At 62.9% G+C, this 19,721-nt stretch overlaps 1 protein-coding gene across 3 annotated transcripts; it reads right to left on the bottom strand.

The window, feature by feature from the left end:
- Window positions 1–4,234: 4,234 nt before the first annotated feature.
- On the bottom strand, window positions 4,235–19,702 carry ATG9A (autophagy related 9A). 3 transcript variants are annotated; one of them, XM_074966978.1, is made up of 15 exons: window positions 19,629–19,702; window positions 18,344–18,465; window positions 17,908–17,951; window positions 17,213–17,277; window positions 16,638–16,799; window positions 14,818–14,959; window positions 12,980–13,728; window positions 12,280–12,433; window positions 11,660–11,839; window positions 10,780–11,025; window positions 10,174–10,391; window positions 9,374–9,491; window positions 8,678–8,900; window positions 7,961–8,103; window positions 4,235–7,281 (listed from the first exon to the last, which is right to left on the bottom strand). In XM_074966978.1, exons 2-15 carry the CDS (start codon window positions 18,444–18,446, stop codon window positions 7,276–7,278), a joined length of 2,553 nt encoding a protein of 850 aa, XP_074823079.1. In that variant the 5' UTR covers window positions 18,447–18,465; window positions 19,629–19,702; the 3' UTR covers window positions 4,235–7,275. The 3 variants fall into 3 exon arrangements, with proteins under 3 accessions (XP_074823079.1, XP_074823076.1, XP_074823078.1); XM_074966975.1 differs by lacking the exons at window positions 17,908–17,951; window positions 18,344–18,465; window positions 19,629–19,702 and having other exon boundaries at window positions 17,213–17,345; XM_074966977.1 differs by lacking the exons at window positions 17,908–17,951; window positions 18,344–18,465; window positions 19,629–19,702 and having other exon boundaries at window positions 12,980–13,701; window positions 17,213–17,345.
- Between the last annotated feature and the right edge of the window lie 19 nt (window positions 19,703–19,721).

Here is a 19,721-nt window from a genome sequence, read left to right as displayed (position 1 = left end):
CTGGCCAGGGCATCAGCAGTCACTGGGGAAGTCACACCAGAGCAGGGAACTGGTCTGGGGGAAGGGCTCCTGGTTAAAGCAGATCCCTGCTCTGACCACCCTCCATTGATCCCAGCCAGTCAGCTGCAGCGCCTGCCCCACTGACACATCCTGCCCGCCGCAGGGTGAGTGAGTGGGACCCACACACCCTCCTGGAGAAAGGTCACCTAGGGCAGGAGGCACCCAGCCGCCTGCCGGGCTCTCTGCCAGGGTATATTTAGCTGCCCTGCCCCTGCATGGCAGGCCCAGGGCATTGCTGCAGTTTGTGTCTCGTTTAGGGAGGAGGGACTTCGGTGTCGAGAGGGTTGTGTGCCAAGCAGCCATGCCTCGGACTTGGGAATCCTCCCGCGTGGGGCCACTACGGCGTCTTGTGCCCTGGACCTGGAAACGAGGGAATCCTGATCGCATGGCACTGACACACCTTGGGCTGCGCGGAGGCAAAGTCCAGGCTCTCCTCCCTAGGAGCATGGGTAATCAGTAATGAGACCAGCCTGGAAACCAGACCTACCCCCTCCTCTCAGCCCCCTGAGGGCCTACACCCCACCACGCGGCATCCCCGCTGAATGCCCAGACCCCACCACGCGGCATCCCCGCTGAATGCCCAAAATGTCCAGTGTTGGGACATCGAGGCAGGAAGGGTCTGATTTGCAAAGATGCTCAGTGACCTTAAGCAACCCGGCCCTCCCCTTCCGGGAGAGAGGAAAGCACAGAAACAAACCCCTCTCCTGGGGGAGGAACTGGAAATTGATACTGACGAGACATTGACTGGGACCACTGTGAAACTGACTCGTCCACTTCCATCCTTCAGCCCCGGTGGAAAGAGGGAAGCCGAGGTCACCCTGAAAAGAAAGCACAGTCCGGGGCTTCCCCTGTCAGCAGGACGCAGGGAGGGGATTTGGGTTTACTTAGCCCTTTGCAGGCATTATACGGCATGATCCCTATCGCCTCTCAGCAGCGATGAATAGTGCCGGAGCTGGCAGGACGTTACATTGGTGCCCGATCCTTTCCCTTACGGAGAACTGCCCTGGTGCAGAAGCACCCGGACATTGTCTAACGCCCCCAGCAGTTCATATTTGGTCTGTAGGCCCTGCCCCATTCCGTGCACAGGTGGGACACACAAGGGGACTTACGACTGTGTGGGCAGCTGCTTCTCTGCCATCTCCTCACTTTCGAGGGCTTGACCTTGACATGCACCGAATGTGCTGTTCGTGGCAGCTTTGTGTGGGTATGTTTTTAACCATGACACCGCCCTTGCTGTGGCGGCTGAGGGGGCAGGGTGGAGAACGCGGGTGGGTTAATGCCTCTGCATTGGCTGTGTAATAAAAACAAGAGCAAAAGGAGGTGTGACGAAGCAGGACTGTTCTTAATGTTTCCTCTGAATAGTGTGGGGGGGCCTCAGTTTCCCCTAGGCAGTTCTTAAGTATCTAGGTGGTGGGGTAAGGGTGTATGATCCTTGCAGAGCCCTAGACAGCAGGTGTGTGCAGGGGTCTGGACACAGAGAATGGCCGACACCCTGTTTCCTGGCCATGGATGGCCTGGGCCCTTCCCCCCTGCAAGGTGAGAGCTAAAGGGTTGGAGAACAAAGGAATCCGGTGCCCTCCTGGCCGGGGAAGGGGACAAAGCCCAGAGGAGGAAGGGCTGGAGGGAGTTTCAGTTTGGGGCTGGCTAGGGACATGGAGTGAAGGGCAGATGTGGTTGTCTGGCTCACGGCCCCCCAAAATGGACCTGGCTCAGGGGTCCTGTTCTCTGCACCTACAAGCTCTGTGTTAGACCATGTTCCCGTCGTCTAATAAACCTTCTGTTTTACTGGCTTGCTGAGAGTCCCGTCTGACTGCGGAGTTGGGGGGCAGGACCCTCTGGCTTCCCCAGGACCCCGCCTGGGCCAACTGGCTGTGGGAAGCGCACGGAGGGGCAGAGGAGGCTGAATGCTCCGAGGTCAGACCCAGGAAGGTGGAAGCCGGGTGAGCTGTGTGTCCTGCAGACAGGCTGCTCCCAGAGAGGAGACTCCCCCAGAGTCCTGCCTGGCTTCGTGAGGAGCAGTTCCAGAGCATCGCCCGGGGACTCCGTGACAGGAGGCAGCAGCCGTATGCCTCCTCGCAGGAGGGCAGGTCATTGGTATGTCTCTTAGTTAGCTTGTGGCTCCTGGCTGGTGCTCGTCACTCTGCGAGCTGAGTCCCCCAGACGCCTTGCCAGGGGCCCATTAGCACCGAGGGATCAAGGGACAGGCCCATAAGAGCAGAGACTAGAAGGTAGCTCTCTGGCCTCCCAGAGCTGCCCCCATGAGCCCAGCCTCCTGCTCTCCAGCGCTAAATGGCCAGCAAGCACCTCGGAGCTGTCTCGTTATGAAGTAAAGAATCATTTGGTGTTGAAGCAGCTTAGCGTGCAAGAGATCTGGGTGCTGCACTGGCCCTCAGAGCTGGACAGACAGACAAAGACCCATCTCTCCTCCTTTGAAGATACAAGGCTCATGGTACTGGCCATAAAAAATCACACTTACCTCTGAGGAAAGGGAGGAGGTTTAAAGACACCCACCTGTGAGGAAGTGGGAATATTTGTATGAGTCCCGTTTGTGCCTCAGTTTCCCTCCTATGCTGCATTACTATTGTTTGCTCTGAGGGCAGGCCAAGAACCAGGGGTGTGGGTGTCTGGGGCTAGGTCCCCCCAGCAATGGAGCATTTGAAAAGACCATGGTAAGTCCAATTGCCCTGACATTGACACCTGGCAACCAAGGACCAGGGGGCAGGTTTCCCCACCGCTCCCCAGGGAGGCTGAGCAACAGGCCCCAGCTGGAGAAGAGGCCGGGAGAGGGAGGAGATCAGAGCTGGCTGCTGGCAGGAGTCGGGACTCACCTGGTGTCTGGCCAAGGAGGTCAGACAGAGACAGACGGAGCTTGAACAATGGGGTTCACTACAGTGTGGCTGGGCTCAGGGCGACCAGCATGGATCCTGCTTTAGCCTTCATTCCAGGGGGCTACCCAAGGCCTCCCTGTGCTGGGTCCGGGAAACGGCTGACCCCCCTGCAGACCCCGGGCAAGGTGCATTAGGCCCTGAAGAGCAGACAAGTCTCCGGTGGGGTCTGTCACGGTGGGACTCGATGCCCTGGCCGGAGCTCACAGGGGGGAGCAGGGGGCCTGCAGTACCCAGAGGTCCAGCCCCAGGGGGCGATGAAGCTGTGTGGCTTCCCCTGGAGGAGAGTCCCCCAGGGGGTCTGGCCCACTGAATGGGGTCTCCTTGAGCCCTTCCAAAGCTGGGGCTGTGGCCTGCTCATGCGGGTCGGCGACAACCTGCAATCCTCACTATTGCTTCCCAAGTGAAGGGAGGCTGCTGGTACACAGATCTCTGCCTCCAAGAGCAGCTGGCTCGACCAACGAGAAAATAACCTACTTGAGAGCACCTCCGCCAGGCCAGGCCTTTGCAGGAGTCCAGCGGCAGCCCCCCCACCCCCGCCCCACTGACTCACACTGGACCCAGCTCAGCCAGCCTGTGAGGAAGGCACTAACAGGGCTCTCAAGAGTACCCGGGTTCCCAAGAGCCTCCTGGGAGTGGCTCCCATCACCTCAGTGGGACCGTTGTGCCCTGCACCCACTTCCAGTGCACCCAGCCCAGTACCTTGAGCCCCCAGGCTGGGCCGGGCCAGGCTTCCCTTCCCCACATGGCCTCCCTGAGGCTGCCCTTCCCCCTCCCCTTCCCCACAGCAGTGCTCCTCCCTGCAGGTGCTATGATCCAGGCTCGGCTTGTGTCCTGGCAGGGACTAGGGCACGCCTAGGCTGTCAGGCAGTGGAAGAGGGAGGGGGCTGCAGTTTTAATCGTCTGGCAGAGCAGCCTCAGCCTGCGTACCGAGCACTGGTTTGTCCCCAGGAAGTGGTCCGGCCTGGCCCAGGGCCAGCGGCAAACCAGGCCCCGCTGACCTTCCCTAAGCAGCAGGCTGAGAGAACGGGACAGGCCGCAGCCAAGCTGGGCTCCAGGGCACAGACTGGGCCAGGGTTTCTAGCTCTTCCGCCCAGGGCAGCAGGTCAGAGCCACCCTTTGCTCCCTGTTGCTGCAGCTCTCGGCTGTTCCTGCAGGGGCACAGGGCTTGATCAGGGCTCCAGCGCTGGGGCACACACCCCGTGAGCACCCCAGCTGGATTCCCAGGACACAGGGTGAGCAGCTTCCCCTTTAACACAGGCCCAGACACCGGCGTGAATGAAATGCCCCCTCTTTATTAAATGGCTCTACAGCAAGGGGCGCGAGCTTGTCTAGCCAGCACATTCCCAAAGAGCTCCGCGCCCGCACACCCCCCGCTGGGGTCACAAGTGGAACGGGGGGTGGGGGGGCAACTTGCCATGCACACGGGCACACAGGAGACGGACAGATACAAGCACAGCACATGGCAAGGTTCTCCGGCTGCTCCAGGCCTTGCCTCCCTGCCCCCGCCTCTAGGAGCCGCAGCTGCCAGCCCCCCTTCAGAAAGGCCCAGCCTTCCCTGGGGCACAGAGCTCTCCTGGGGGAGGCTGCAGCTCAGGCTTGGAGATGCTCTAAGAACAGGAGCTCTGGGCTGAGCGCAGCGGCAGGGGGGACAAGCTCCGCCCAGCTACTACGTACAGAGCACGGCCGAGGGCAGCCACTAATGCGGGGGTGCGACCTATGGAGACTACATTTCCCAGAGTGCACAGCCCCTGCCAGGGCCACACTGGCCGGAGACCGCTGCGGGCTGCGCTCTGGCCATGCCTGGCCGAGGGAGAGCGTTCCCTGCTGTGAAGGGGTCCATACCCAGCCGGGAGCCTGAGGTCTGGCTGGTCTAGGCCCCAGGGCAGAGAGGGGCCGGCCTGGCAATGGTGTGCTGGAGACTTGCCCTGTTTCAAAGGCCACTGAAGCACCTTGTCCCTCATCAAACCTGTAAAGCACCAGTACGCTGGGCTAGTAAAGCTCAGGGCTTGCACCACAGAGAGGCAGGGGGTCCCAAGCCCCATCAGAGGAACCGGGTGAGGGTATTGAAGGAACAGGCAGCAGAGCCCCCCCACGGCCAGAAGTCAGTGCTCTGCCCAACAGGCAGGATGCCAGAGCAGCCTGGGCCGCAGGGGAGCCTCCTCAGCCCTGCTTTACAGAGAGTCAGCCAAGTGATCCGCCCCAACATCACACAGAAAGCCAGTGGCAGAGCTGGGGAGAGAACCCAGGAGTCCTGCCCCCCAGCGGTACAGTGCAGAGCACCATGGGGCCGAGCCCGAGCACTGGCTCGGGCAGGGAGCGCAGCGGTTGGGCTCTTAGGAGGGGTCAGCGCTGGGGGAGCAGGGCGCCCCTGGTCTGAGGCCAAAGGAGCGGGGCTGGGGGGGCCATGCGGGCGATTGTCAGTTGTGGATGCAGGGAGAAGGGGTTAGCAATCAGCCTGGAGCTGCCGCTGTCACTCACAAAACCTAGGAGAGCTGTACTCTGATTGGCTGAAGCCTCCCACTCCCCGTGCCGTGATTGGCCGCCCCTGTGCTAATAATTTATAATGAACTCCAGTAGTTTGGGGGGGGGGGGGTCCCCTGGACCTCTGAGGTCATGCAGGGAGGCAGCAGCACAGCCCCCCCAACCCCACTGGCCACCTATGATGGGGGGGGTCTGGTTTGCCTCTCCCCCCTGGCCCCAGTTCTGCCATGGAGACTGGATGCCTGGTGCCTGCCAGCTCCCGCAGTCAGCTCCAGCTCGGGATAGCGTCTGCAGGGCCCCCAGCCGGGAGGGCGCCAGCAGGACCTGGGGCTGGAGAGCAGCCCTGAAATCACAGCGATGGCCACACGGGGCAGACAGAGCAGGTGTAGCAGAACCTCCCCTGAACCTGAAGGCCGAGTGCACTGGGCAGAGGCTCCCGGCTCCGAGTCGGGGAAGGGGAGATGGAACTGGAGTTGCCCCGTGGGCTCAGGATCTCTCAGGGCCAGGGGGGACTAGCTGAAAAGCTGAGACGGCCCGGAGGAGATCTCCTGGCAGCAGGATGGGAGCCGTTGTTTGGCACTGCAACAGGGCCCTGCTAGTGGCCTGCAGCAGGGATGGGACCCTGCTGAGGGGAAGTGATCCTGGCCCAGGGACCATTCAGAGGCACAGTGTGGCCCCAGCTAACCAGCAAGGGGTCCTGTCAGGTGATAGAGGCCCAGGCCAGACTTCCCCTTGGGCTGGGCTTCCCCATAGCACCAGGGAGGGGGGAAAAGGGGGAACAAAGCTACTTTAGTCACCTGATTCTTTCCTTTGACTTGCTAGGTTAGTGTTGACTGAGGGGGTGGGGCAGAGGAGTGTGCCTCTCCCCGCCCTGGAGGCTGCTGGAGGGGGGCTCGGTGTAGTTCCCAGAGGGCCAGGGCCAGTACGAGAAGCAGCCCGCTGGCCGGCAGGTTCAGCAGAGAGGCCCTGGAGATGGAGCTCCCCTCTAGCCCCGAGACAGCAGGGCTTTGGCATGCTGGAAGGGCAGCGTGGGGGGTTCACTTTGCTGCTGGCCAGGCTGTCTGCGCTCTGAGGCTAGAGGAGTTCAGCCGCCTTGACTCATGGACAATAGCAGCAGCAAATGGGGCGGGGGATCACTTGGGGGGAGCACTGAGCCGGGAGCCGTGGCGCCCCCTGCACCACAGACAGGACAGCTCGGGGCCAGAACACACGCAGCTGCATGGGCTTTGGCGGAGGGCGCGGCCTTGTAAAGCCTGAGCCAGTCCCTCTCCCAGCAGGGTCGGACTCCAGCCTGCTCGGCCTCGGGGGAAACCAACTCTCCACCCTTCTTACAAAAATAGATTCAGATGCGTCCCTCCCCCCGTGGGAACCTGGGCTGGGCTGGGCCGTCTGCAGCTCAAAGTGGGTCTTTATTTGGACTGTGGAAGAGGCATCGCTGGCTCTGCTCAGGGACTCCACAGCAGCCTCTCCTGCCGGCAGCCGGAACTCGGAGCTCCCCCTGCCAGCTGCAGGTCGCTGGCCTCTCGCAGGCTCTGCGGTGCTCCGTGCAGCTCTTGCCGATTCCCTCCCACACGGACAACACATATGCGGACACGGACACACGTATGTACTCACACACGCATTCACCCAACGCGAGCCAGAGTGACGTTGGTTTGACACACGTCTGTACAGAAGCTTCCACTGCAAGGCGCTGACGTGGTGGTTCTGTCCCTTGGGCATGAACGTCAGCGCTAGGCACCTCTGCCCGCCCCACCTCTGGGGGACAGGCGAGGGGGTCGGGACCCCAGGTCCTGCTGCCCAGGCTGCTCCAGAGTCCAGAATCCCATGCGATCCTCAGCCCCCAGAGCTACACCTGGAGGAGAGAGCCATGCTGGGTCAGGCCAGTGGCCATCCAGCCCTGCGCCCTGCCTCTGACAGGGGCCGGGACCAGGTGCTTCAGAGGGAATGAACAGAACTCAGCAATTATTGAATGATCCAGCCTGTCACCCATTCCCAGCTTCTGGCAGTCAGAGGTTTAGGGAGACCCAGAGCAGGGGGTTGTGACCCTGCCCATCCTGGCTAGTAGCCATTGCTGGACCTATTCTCCAGGAACGTATCTAGTTCTTTTTTGAACCCAGTTATACTTTAGGCCTTCACAACATCCCCTGGCAAGGAGTTCCCCAGGTTGTCTGTGTGTTGTGTGAAGAAACACTTCCTTCTGTTTGTTTTAAACCTGCTGCCTGTTAATGTCACTGGGTGACCCCTGGCTCTAGTGTTATGGGAAGGGGTAAACAACACTGCCTTATTCACCTTCCTCACACCAGTCACGATCTTATAGACCTCTACCAGAGCCACCCTTAGCTGGCTCTTTTTCAGGCTGAAAAGTCCGTCTTTTTAATTTCTCCTGGGGAGAGAGTTACCGCCACCGGCCTGCCAGCAGTCCCAGCCCCACCCAGTCAGGGCAGCATTCACTACCCGGGTAAGCAATGCCCTGCACACACCACTCCCCGCCCCCAGCAGAGCCGGGCACAGGGCGGGCACCTGGGCCGTACCTTGTGTATCTGAGGCGGAAGCTCATCCTCTGAGCTCTCCTCTGGAACCGGCTCCGGGTGTCGCACCGACTGTCCGTCCTCAGCCCAGCCCCCGAGAGGCAGGCGGGAGAAGTGCGACGGGGCTCTGTGCACTGTGCCCGGATCTGCGGCACGGGCACAGAAGAGTCAGCAGAACGTGTAGATGCGGGTCAGACAGGCTCTGGTGCCAGCAGGACACCAGTCCGGGGGCTCTACGCCAATCTCTCCAACCCCCCCGAGTGAGGGAGGGGCTGTTCCTGGGTGGGAGCCAACAGCTCCCCGGTAGAGGCTCCTCCCCAAAGCACGCAGGGTGACATGGGAACATCACGGCAGGAGCCCATGGCACTCTCCTCAACACACACACTGCCAACCAGGGATAAGCAGGGCTCCCAGGGCTACCGCGCAGTGGCACGTGCCAGCCACCAGCCCCAGCCGATCTCCTGGCACGGGGGGGGGGGGGGGGAAATCTCCAACACTCCGCTAGCATTTAAACAACGACCCAGCGCCCCGACAACGACAAGCCAGCGCGTGGACCCACGGCACGTTCCGAAGGCCGCGCTGCCAGCGCCCCTTGGCCAGGGGGACAGGGAATATGTTGAGAGGTTCCCAGGCTCCGCCTGGAGTGAGGGACCCGTCTGGAGGGGGGTCCCACAGCACGAGGCCGCCCCAGCCGTGCCGCCCAGCGGCCCCAGCACGTACCTGTGATGCCGCCGTACCGGCGCTGGAAGCCCGTCTGCAGGGTGGCCGACTCCTCCAGGGCCTGGCGCGGCGAGGAGAAGGGGTAGCTGGCAGAGCGGGGGATGGCGGCGGGGGCGCCCTTCTGAGCGTCCGGCTCCTCCGGGGCACTCTCCCCGCTCTCGTCGCTCTCCCGCCGGTGCCAGACGTGCCGCTCGGGCTCGCGCTGGGTCTGCTGCTTGTGCAACTGTGCACAACACGACGGGGCGGGTCAGGCAAGCAGGGAGCGGGACAGAGCCACGGCCCCACCCCACATCCAGCCCGCAGGAGCCCAGGGCAAAGCGGCCCCGCGGCAGCCCCACGGTGGTGCTGGCTCCTTCCCTCTCCCCCTGCACTGCCAGGTCCCGCCGCTCCCTCTGCGACTCCAGTGCAGGATGGGGGCTGTTCTGCACTAGCCCTCGCCCTCCCGCGCTCCGGGGTGGCATGTGGGGCCCTGCAGAGCCAGCCAGCGCCGGGGAGCACTGCAAAGAAGGATATGTACCTGGCTGTCTCTGCTGGACCTCCCTTCCCCCCGGGTACAGCACACCTCTCTCCAGCTGTCAGGCCGCCCTGCACCCCCAGTGCTGCGAGCCTGCCTCGGCAGACAGACCCCACGCGAGCTGCCCTCTCCCACCCTGGCCCCCGGTGTCTGGGCCCTGGCCTGGGGCGCAGGCCGCTCACCTCGTGCATGTAGAGCGCATGGAGGCTCATCTCCGTGGAGGCGTATTCCGACAGGATCAGGCTCTGTAGCTGGGCCTCCCAGGCACTGCTCCCTGAGCTCGCTGTTCTGGCATCTGTGCTGCAGCCGGGACACAGAGAAGGGCTGTAGGGGTGGGGTCTGCTGCCCAGGGGCGAGGCCCTAGCAGGCCCATGGGATCCAGCACAGCCCTTCTCGAGCCGATCAGGGATGTACCCTGGCCCAGCCCCACTGCACTGCTGGCTACGGGGTGTCCCATGGTGACACCTCACCCACTCCCTGCACTGGTTCAGAAAGGGCCCCCTCTGCCCAGACATGTAGGCTTCGCTCAGTGGGGTCCAGCCCCAACACAGGACCCCCCCAAGGGCCACAGATTCCAAAGCAGGGGACTGACAGCCAGTGTCCGAGGCTGCGGCAGTGTCCCATTGCAGGGGGTCAGGAGCACTCCAGCACCCCCTCCTGGGGCGGAGCAGTCACCTAAGGAGCCAGCCCTCGGGGCAATTCCTGTTCTAGTCATCTGTGTAACCTGCTCCATTGCAGGGGAGGGCTCAGAGAAGCCCAGTTTCCCCGCCCTTGCAGGGACTAATCCCCAGGCACGTGGGCGAGGAACAGACCGCAGAGCGTGCCAGCAGGAGGCGCTGTGAGCTGCTCCCAGCAGTGCCCAGGGGCAGCATGGGCCCAGGGGAGCAATCCCTTCGGTCTCAGGCACACGAGGGGCACCCAGCACCTCAGGAGCAGGGCCTGGGCTTCGCAAGGTCCCTGGCGCAGCTCAGCAGACTCTTACCCGGAAGCCGTCATGGTGCTGTGGGCCCGGGGCGGTGCCCCCTCCACATGGGACCCGGACGTCTGGAAGCCGCTGTGACTTTGCTGGGCTGACTGCAGTGGGGAGAAGGAGCGCAGGGCAGAAGCCACCTCGGAGAGCTGGCGGGAGGCCTGCAGCTCGTGGCTTGCGTACCCCAGGGCCGAGGAGCCCGCGATCACGTTGGCAATCAGGCTGTGAGGCTGCAGTGAGAAGTGGGGGAGTCACAGCCCTGGACAGGCAGCCACCAGACAACAGGACAGGGCCCCAACCCAGCTCCCTGGGGCACTCCAGATCCTATAGCCCCCCATGCTGCCGGGCAGAACCCCAGAACACCCCACCCTCCACGGCAGCCCCTTCTGCCTGATCACAGGCCAGAACATGCTGACACCCTCGGAGACGGGCCCAGCTCTCCCTGGAAACCCAACCCCAGTTCAGACCCAGCAAACTCACTGCACCAGCCACCTGAGCCAGCCCCGCTGGGCTAGCTAGACAATGCTGGGCAACTGCAAGACCCCTGCCCTCCAGGCAGCCTTGGAGCACCAGAGCCCTTCCTCTCCCGCCCACGCACGACCGCCGCAGCTGGGGCACCTCGGACTCTGACTGCAGGGACTGGATGGAGGTGAAGAGGGCGTTGTCAGGCAGCACGGCCTGCTGGGCCAGCGCCACGCTGCTGTCGCGCAGGACGCGCTCCTTGAGGAAGCCGATGAAGGCCGTGCTCTCGCGGGGCGGCTGCCACTTGGGGTTGGTGATGGCGAAGTGCATGAGGGACAGCTCAGTCTTGCCATCCTCGGCCTGCTGGTAGATGGAGGCCTCGGTCTTTCCCGCTGACATCCACTGCAAAGCACACAGGTGGGGTGAGGGGGTCCACTCCACACCCAGCCTTGGACCCGTCCAGGGCCTGCTATACACCCACCGGGGGGCCTGGGGAGCCCCAAAGGGCCAGGCTGCACAAAACCCATCAACGCACAAAACCAGGAACCCCCCCCCAGCAGCTGCAGCTCGGCCTCACGCAGACGCTGGGACACGGCTCGCTGGAGGAGAAGCGCACCATAGCCAAGCACGCCCAGCTCCAGGGCCTTCCAAGACCCAGGGGCAGCATCACGTGCCCCCACTCCAGAGCACGAGCCCTCACCTGGCCAGCTGGGCTCATGCACCCAAGGGACAGGGCACCCCACAGAGCGTGCCTGGATGTTAGATATGAGATTGCAACAACACAGCCCACTGAGACTACAGGTCCCACCATGCAACGCTTCAGCTTGATTGGCGCAGCCTGGCCTCAAGTATTCTGGGGCTGGCAGCCGCTGCAGAGGTGCAGCGTGTAAGGGCTCTCTCACTACAGGCTGCTTGGCAGAACTCCATGGGTGATGTCAGCCCACGCCTCGGTTCCAGCCACAGGCAGGACCCCCCACGTGCAGGGGGAGGGGGAAGGGAACGCGCCAGCACACGCCATGCTGCAGGCGGGCCCTACCGCCGGGTGCCCATGCTGGCGCACGTCCATCTGTGCGAAGGAGCAGGTGTCGCCCACACCCACCACCTCCACGGTGAAGTTCCGGAAGAAGTCGATGATCTCCAGGGACTTGGGCCGCAGGCAGAAGATGAGGATCAAGGGGGTAACGATGGGGCTCAGCAGCTCCTCCAGGATGAACACCTGGGAAGGGAGAGGTGGGTGCTCAGCAGGCAGCGACAAGAGCAGCCCGGGCAGGCCGAGGGGGCTGCTGCACGGTGACTGGGAGGGGCCGCCCAGGGAACGTTCCTGGAACAGCAGCCCCACGTCAGCATCGCCCCCGCAGTGTTCTGCCCCCAGCTGACCAATGGTCCCCCACCCACGCACCCACATCCCTTGCTCTGGGGAACCACACAGGAGCTGCTGAGCCAACACACACACGGCCCACGGCCCCAGCCCCGCCCCTTCGCATGCACCAGCCTCTCTCCGGGCATCGCAGCCCGACAGACAGCGGCCCTGAGGTGGCACCCGTGTGTCAGAGACCCCAGCCCTGCCCCCCCGGGCGCCACAAGTGCCCCTAGCTGAGCGCCAGAGCCAGTCCAATCCTGTCCCGGTTCCGAGCTAGCCAGAGCGGCCGGGCTCACCGCTTTGTACTGGAAGAGCTGAGAAAACTCGTCCCGGGTCTCGTAGCGGTGGGCGTTGGCCTGCCAGTGGTCAGGCATGTAGTGGATGTGTGCCAGGATCACCCGCAGCAGCTGCTCTGGGCAGAACACCAGGTGCTGGTCGGGGATGAAGGACCTATAGGGGGAGCAGGACAAGGATAGGAAGGACAGCACTTCCCAGAGAACCCCAGCCTGGAGTCTCATGCTGGGGGGAGATCACGCCTAGAGAAGGGCTGCGAGAGCTTCTCCAACAGCCCTGCCGGTGCCCCTCAGTCCCGATCCGCAGCCCCCTGCTACCCCAGCCCTAACCTGCAGCCTCCTGCTACTCCAGCTCTGCTTACTCCCAGCCCTGCCAGTGCCTCTCAGTCCCGACCTGCAGCCCCCTGCCACCCCAGACAGGCCCCACACTAGCTCTGCCAATGCCCCTCAGTCCTGATATGCAACCCCCCCTCCGCCACCAGGATTTTGGCCCCAGCCTTTTCCCCCCCCCCCCGCCCCAAAGATTTTTGCCAGTGCCTCTCACTCCTGGCCTGACCCACTGCTCCCCATTTCCAGTCCTGGGCCTCCCTAAGCAGACTTATGTTCACTTGTGGCCCAGGACAGATCTGCAGCCTCGGGGGGCTGGGAGCAGAGGGCCTCCCCCTTCCCCCCAGGGCAGGCGGGCCGCGCCGGCCCGTCTCACCTGCAGATGGTGACGCCCACGCCCAGCAGGGTGACGGTGGTGAGGACGTGCTCCACGGCCAGCACGTCCTCATCGTAGATGGTGAGAGCGATGAGCACGGCCAGGATGGAGCCAGCGAAGAAGGCCACGTTCTTGGCCACGATGGTGAGCAGGGGGGAGATGAAGCAGTTCATGTACTTGGAGGCTGGCTTGTAGCCCTTGCTGAGGCGCGAATGCAGCTCGTGGTCCAGCTCGTTGAAGTGGCGCAGGTAACAGCGGCCGTAGAGCGACCAGCAGCGGGCGCCCAGGCTGCCCGGCTCCCGCTTCAGGATCTCGGTGTAGCTGAAGAAGGCATAGAGGATCTGCCAGATGAGGATGAGGGGGCAGAGGATGAAGTTGGCGATGCCGATCCAGAGGATGCGGGCGCTCAGCTTGTCGGCCAGCTCCAGGCGGTTGCCGCCCCGCTTGTACTCCGCCTTGAGGCTCCACTCGTTCTCAAAGAGCGAGCCGGGCCCCCAGAAGAAGATGAGCTCAAAGTTGTACTTGAGGCCGCGGGTGTAGAAGATGGTGTCGCCCAGCCCGGGCAGGTGGAAGCGGATGGGCAGCAGCGATTTGTTCACCATGGCCACCATGTAGTTCTTGAAGCGCAAGATGCGGTGGTAGATGTCCAGCTCTGTCAGCTCCTTCTTGTGGATGCAGATCTGATGCTCCTTCTGGATCTGCACAATGCGAGCCTGCACCTCCTGCCAGGTGTAATAGGGCAGGTTGGACTGGCCGGGAGGAGAGGAGGCAGTGTTAGAACCTGGGGGAGATCAACTGGGGCCCGCAGGGTAAGTGCTGTACGGGGAGCGCTACAAAGCAGGCACTGCTCCAACGGGCCACAGACACGGGCCACGCTGCATGCTGGGTGTTTCCGTCTCACATCAATGCTGCACCCTGCTCAGCAGGATGCTTGTTGCGTGCTGCTCTGGGGTTCCCAGTGAGGGATAAACGCAGCCCTTGGGGGGGCGGGGAGCCTCATTCACCCCACCCGGGCTGGCAGGAAAGAGCTAGAGAACTACACGTGTCATCGCCACACGCACGCAAAGGGTGGCGTTCTGATGTCTCCGTTCCTGCCGAGGCACTCGTCCCACTGAGAGCTCCGAGCCCTTCATAGCTTCCCCCTTCCCAGACGGAGAAGTGATGGGACATGCCCAGTGCCCCATGGGAAGCTTGCAGCTGTCTGGGAGGAGAACCCAGGTGTTCGAGTCCCAGGCCCTTGCCTATTCCACAGGCTCATAGCCTCTCAAAAATTAATGTAAAGGATCCTGCTGTTACTCAACTTATCCAAGTTCTCTCTGAGAGAGACCCTGGGCTGGGACTTGGGGCTCAATACCCAGCTCTGCCAGACTCCCCCATGGCCTTGGGCAACGCCTAGCTGCTCCATGCCTCAGTTTCCCTACCTGTACATGGGGAGAGAGATCCTGCCCCACCTCCTGGGGAAGACATGAGAATAAACTGCTTTACACCTCTGAGGCTGTGACACTGCTGTGAGCGTGGCAAAGAAAAGCCTAGAGGTTATAAAGCAAAGTGATTGGCTGGCAGATAGTCAGCAGAACAGAGCTGTCCCACGACACACCCAGACACACACAGCGTGCAGGGGCGGGTTTGCCTGAAAACAAGCTGTAAGGAGATACACAGGATTACTTAACTCCCAAAGGAGGTCCGAAAGAGGGAGAGACCAAAACCCTTGAGGGCAATGGGTGGGTGAACCCCTCTCCTACAGCTTCAGCAAGGCAGCCCTGAGCTGGGGGGCGAATGCAGCGGGAGCTCCCTGCTTAGCCACAACAGCCCACTTCTCCAGCCCCAGGGTCACTCACCATGGGGATTTTGAGAGCGTTGATGTAGAAGGAGTGAATCTCCCAGTAGCAGCAAATGTTGTAGATAAATTTGATGAGTCGATGGATCCAGAAAACCCCCGCTATCAGCAGGATGGAAATGAGAAATCCATTCTGCTGGATTCTGCAAGGGAGAAGAGACTCACAGCAATGCTTGCCTTTTGGCATGGAATCATAGAATATCAAGGTTGGAAGGGACCTCAGGAGGTCATCTAGTCCAATCCCCTGCTCAAAGCAGGATCAATCCCCAACTAAATCATCCCAGCCAGGGCTTTGTCAAGCCTGTCCTTAAAAACCTCTAAGGAAGGAGATTCCACCACCTCCCTAGGTAATCCATTCCAGTGCTTCACCACCCTCCTAGTGAAAAAGTTTTTCCTAATATCCAACCTAAACCTCCCCCACTGCAACTTGAGACCATTACTCCTTGTTCTGTCGTCTGCTACCACTGAGAACAGTCTAGATCCATCCTCTTTGGAACCCCCATTTCAGGTAGTTGAAAGCAGCTATCAAATTCCCCCATTCTTCTCTTCTGCAGACTAAACAGTCCCAGTTCCCTCAGCCTCTCCTCATAAGTCATGTATTCCAGCCCCCTAATCACTTTTGTTGCCCTCCGCTGGAGTCTGGTTTCCAATTTTTCCACATCCTTCTTGTAGTGTGGGGCCCAAAACTGGACACAGTACTCCAGATGAGGCCTCACCAATGTCGAATAGAGGGGAACGATCACGTCCCTCGATCTGCTCTCTATTCCCCTACTTATACATCCCAAAATGCCATTGGCCTTCTTGGCAACAAGGGCACACTGTTGACTCATACCCAGCTTCTCGTCCACTGTAACCCCCAGGTCCTTTTCTGCAGAACTGCTGCCGAGCCATTCGGTCCCTAGTCTGTAGCTGTGCATTGGGTTCTTCCGTCCTAAGTGCAGGACCCTGCACTTATCCTTATTGAACCTCATCAGGTTTCTTTTGGCCCAATCCTCTAATTTGTCTTGGTCCCTCTGTATCCTATTCCTACCCTCCAGCATATCTACCACTCCTCCCAGTTTAGTGTCAGTACAGACAGCCTCCAGATCATTAATGAAGATATTGAACAAAACCAGCCCCAGGACCGACCCTTGGGGCACTCCGCTTCATACCGGCTGCCAACTAGACATGGAGGCATTGATCACTACCTGTTGAGTCCGACGATCTAGCCAGCTTTCTATCCACCTTATAGTCCATTCATCCAGCCCATACTTCTTTAACTTGCTGGCAAGAATACTGTGAGAGACCATATCAAAAGCTTTTCTAAAGTCAAGGAACAACACATCCACTGCTTTCTCCTCATCCACAGAGCCAGTTATCTCGTCATAGAAGGCAATTAGGCATAGAAGGCAATTAGAAGGCATGCCCCACAGCAGAGCCTCATCCCACAGGAGCCCAAGCTATACACACTGTCAAGGGATCGCTTCACCCACCACCAGAATGTAGCCACATCTGGGGAGGGATGAACCAGCTGTGTAATAGCACACAGCAACCCTGCCATTAAGCACATACCCAGAGACGCAACTCCTGGCGATTACATGACCCAGAATACAATGCAGCTTGGCCACTCAGACCAAGACAAACCAGTGACTTGCAATCCTGGCAGGCTACATGCCTCTACCGATGATGAGGGCAAGGGCTGCCATGGGTGAGGTTTGGCCATTCCCACTGGATCTTTAGCTCCCGTCTGGAAATGGGCAAAGAGGGAGCTCGCACTAACATGGCCTTTGGAGGGTGGCAGGCTGCCAGGGCTGGGGGCAGAGGTGTGGCTGCTGCCCTTACCTTGCGCTGCACATGCTGGGAGGCAGAAAGGCATCTGGCAGCGTCACCTTGACAAGCTCGCTGGAGAGCTGGCTGTGATTCACCATCTTGTTGGCAAACAGGATGTCGTAGTCAACGCAGCTGACGAGGAAGGTGGTGAAGGCCACCACGAAAATGAACTGCCTGTGGGAAAGGCAGCAGCCATGAAGGGCAGCCCAGAGAGGAATGCTCCTCCTGCCCCCAACTCCTAATATACCACAGCCAGGAGTGGCTACTGGGTTACACCTCACTGTCCTGGGTTACACCTCACTGGGTTACACCTCAGTGGCATGATGGGGGCAGATTCCTGGGGATGGAGATGGCCAAAAAAGAGTGGGGGGAGAGAGGGAGACAGGTCCTGATTGAAAGGGGAGTGGCCTGACAACCTCCCACCTCACCCCCTGAAACCCAACTCTCAGCCATGGCTGTGCAGGGATAGCGGTAATGCTGGGGCCCAAGGGAACAAGGCCCTTCACCCCAACGGCAGCGAGAGCATGGAGAGAACCTGCCCCCTCCCCGGCATCCCTACCCCCAGAGCAGGGGGACTCCAGACGTACATGAGCTCAAAGATCTCGCCAATCAGCATGCAGGTGAAGCCGTTCTTCTGATGCAGGTTATAGACGTGGGAGCTGCAGTCAAGGAGAACAGCCTGGCAACCCCTCCTCTCCGGCCACCAGCCGAGAGAAAACCTCTCCCACGCCAAGCCACCCCCTAGCCACCAGTCAGGACAGAGGCTGCCAAGCAAGTGTACTCTCTGCTTAGCTACAAAATGCTGGTGGGTTCAGCCTCCATGCCTGTCCCAGGCTGAGGGTAATGCTAGCCTGTCACAGAAATCCAACCCCCCACCACACCCCAGCAGGGGATTGTGAACACTCCAGTCACAGACCACCCCCCAGAGCCCTCTCTAAAGTCTGCAAGGGCAGGACCTGGCCAGCACAGAGGGAGGTAAAGACATATCCAGAGCCTAACAATCAGAGCGACAAAGAATGGCCAGGAAGCCATCATCAAAGGGCTGGAGAGACCCGTTTCTGTCCCCTACAACCCTCTCCCACAAGGGAAGGGGTGGCAACGCCTCTGCTTGGCCCGTTTGGACTCCACAGGGCAGGGAGCAACCCAACCCGGAGGAGACGGGACCTGCGCCGACTATTCCAACTCCGATCTGTGCCAGATGGACACGCTGTGTCAAGCTGATGCTGGCCTGACCATCCTGCTAGGGCTGGAGCAGCCACCCCCCGGCATGCAGCAAGGATATGCGAGAGAAGAAGAGGTCCAGGTTCTCTATGTGATGCCAAGGAGCTGCAGCAGAGAGAGGAGGCAAAGGGGGTGACTGGGGCTCGCTACGTGGCGGTTTGCCCAGCGAGGGGGGTCAGTTGGTTGCCACTGGCTAGTTATTCTCGTGACACAACCCAGGGCACGGAGCGGGCTGGGACCCCACAGTCGCCCCCGACTGGGGCCCAGGCTCAAAAGGGCGGCTACTGCATTTACACAGGGCAAGGAATAGGAGTCCCCACTCTGGATCAGACCCGGCGTCTGGCCTGCAGCAGTGGCCCATAGCTAGGGGCATCGAGAGGATCCCCCGCCCCACGGAAGGGCTTGGGAGACGGGGGGGTTGCACCCTGCCCCTCGCCCCAGCCCAGGGGAGCTGCCCTGCCGGGCGTGTCGGAGACCAGGCCCAGGGCCCCGCTCACATTTGCTGCCCTCGGGGACGTGCACCAGCAGATCCTCCTCCCCCGGCGGCGAGTCGCTGTAGGAGGCCTCCAGGCGCTGGTACTCCGTGTCGAAGTGCGCCATGGCGCCGGCCCGCCGGGCCCTGAGGGGAGGAGGCAGGGTCAGGGGGGGGGGGGGGGAGAGCAGGACCAGCCCCCCCCCCGGCCCGGGGCCGCCCCTCGGGGGGGGGGGGGAGAGCAGGACCAGCCCCCCCCCCGGCCCGGGGCCGCCCCTCGGGGGGGGGGGGAGAGCAGGACCAGCCCCCCCCCGGCCCGGGGCCGCCCCTCGGGGGGGGGGGGGAGAGCAGGACCAGCCCCCCCCCCGGCCCGGGGCCGCCCCTCGGGGGGGGGGGAGAGCAGGACCAGCCCCCCCCCCGGCCCGGGGCCGCCCCTCGGGGGGGGGGGGAGAGCAGGACCAGCCCCCCCCCCGGCCCGGGGCCGCCCCTCGGGGGGGGGGGGAGAGCAGGACCAGCCCCCCCCCCCGGCCCGGGGCCGCCCCTCGGGGGGGGGGGGGAGAGCAGGACCAGCCCCCCCCCCGGCCCGGGGCCGCCCCTCGGGGGGGGGGGGGAGAGCAGGACCAGCCCCCCCCCCGGCCCGGGGCCGCCCCTCGGGGGGGGGGGGGAGAGCAGGACCAGCCCCCCCCCCGGCCCGGGGCCGCCCCTCGGGGGGGGGGGGGAGAGCAGGACCAGCCCCCCCCCCGGCCCGGGGCCGCCCCTCGGGGGGGGGGGGAGAGCAGGACCAGCCCCCCCCCCGGCCCGGGGCCGCCCCTCGGGGGGGGGGGGGAGAGCAGGACCAGCCCCCCCCCCGGCCCGGGGCCGCCCCTCGGGGGGGGGGGGAGAGCAGGACCAGCCCCCCCCCCCGGCCCGGGGCCGCCCCTCGGGGGGGGGGGGAGAGCAGGACCAGCCCCCCCCCCGGCCCGGGGCCGCCCCTCGGGGGGGGGGGGGGAGAGCAGGACCAGCCCCCCCCCCGGCCCGGGGCCGCCCCTCGGGGGGGGGGGAGAGCAGGACCAGCCCCCCCCCCCGGCCCGGGGCCGCCCCTCGGGGGGGGGGAGAGCAGGACCAGCCCCCCCCCGGCCCGGGGCCGCCCCTCGGGGGGGGGAGAGCAGGACCAGCCCCCCCGGCCCGGGGCCGCCCCTCGGGGGGGGGCAGGTCGTAGCGGGGGACATTCGGGCCGGGACCCTCCTGCTTGGGGCCCCTCGAAGCCGAGCGGCCCCGGGCCCAGCCCGGCCGGACTCCTGGGTTCTCGGCGGGCGGGGACCCCCCCTCACCTGCCCGGTCTCCCCGGTAACCGGCCCCAGCCGCCCCCTCCCTGCACCAGGCCGGGCCGCCGCCTCCTGTGTCACTACCTCCGAACGGGCGGC

The sequence above is a fragment of the Natator depressus genome, chromosome 11, assembly GCF_965152275.1.
Source record: "Natator depressus isolate rNatDep1 chromosome 11, rNatDep2.hap1, whole genome shotgun sequence".
NCBI classification, from domain to species: domain Eukaryota; kingdom Metazoa; phylum Chordata; order Testudines; family Cheloniidae; genus Natator; species Natator depressus.
The sequence above is the reverse complement of the archived record's forward strand: the minus strand, read 5'-3'. Positions and strand labels throughout refer to the sequence as shown.

What these genes read in the sequence shown, in the direction of transcription:
- ATG9A (XM_074966978.1), bottom strand. Translation starts at nt 18,446, where the DNA reads ATGGCGCACTTCGACACGGAGTACCAGCGCCTGGAGGCCTCCTACAGC. An exon ending in CCCTGCAGTCAGAGTCCGAG is followed by an intron (nt 10,392 to 10,779) that starts GTGCCCCAGCTG and finishes TTCTCACTGCAG; the next exon opens with CCTCACAGCCTGATTGCCAA. An exon ending in ATGCGCTCTACATGCACGAG is followed by an intron (nt 8,901 to 9,373) that starts GTGAGCGGCCTG and finishes TGTTGTGCACAG; the next exon opens with TTGCACAAGCAGCAGACCCA.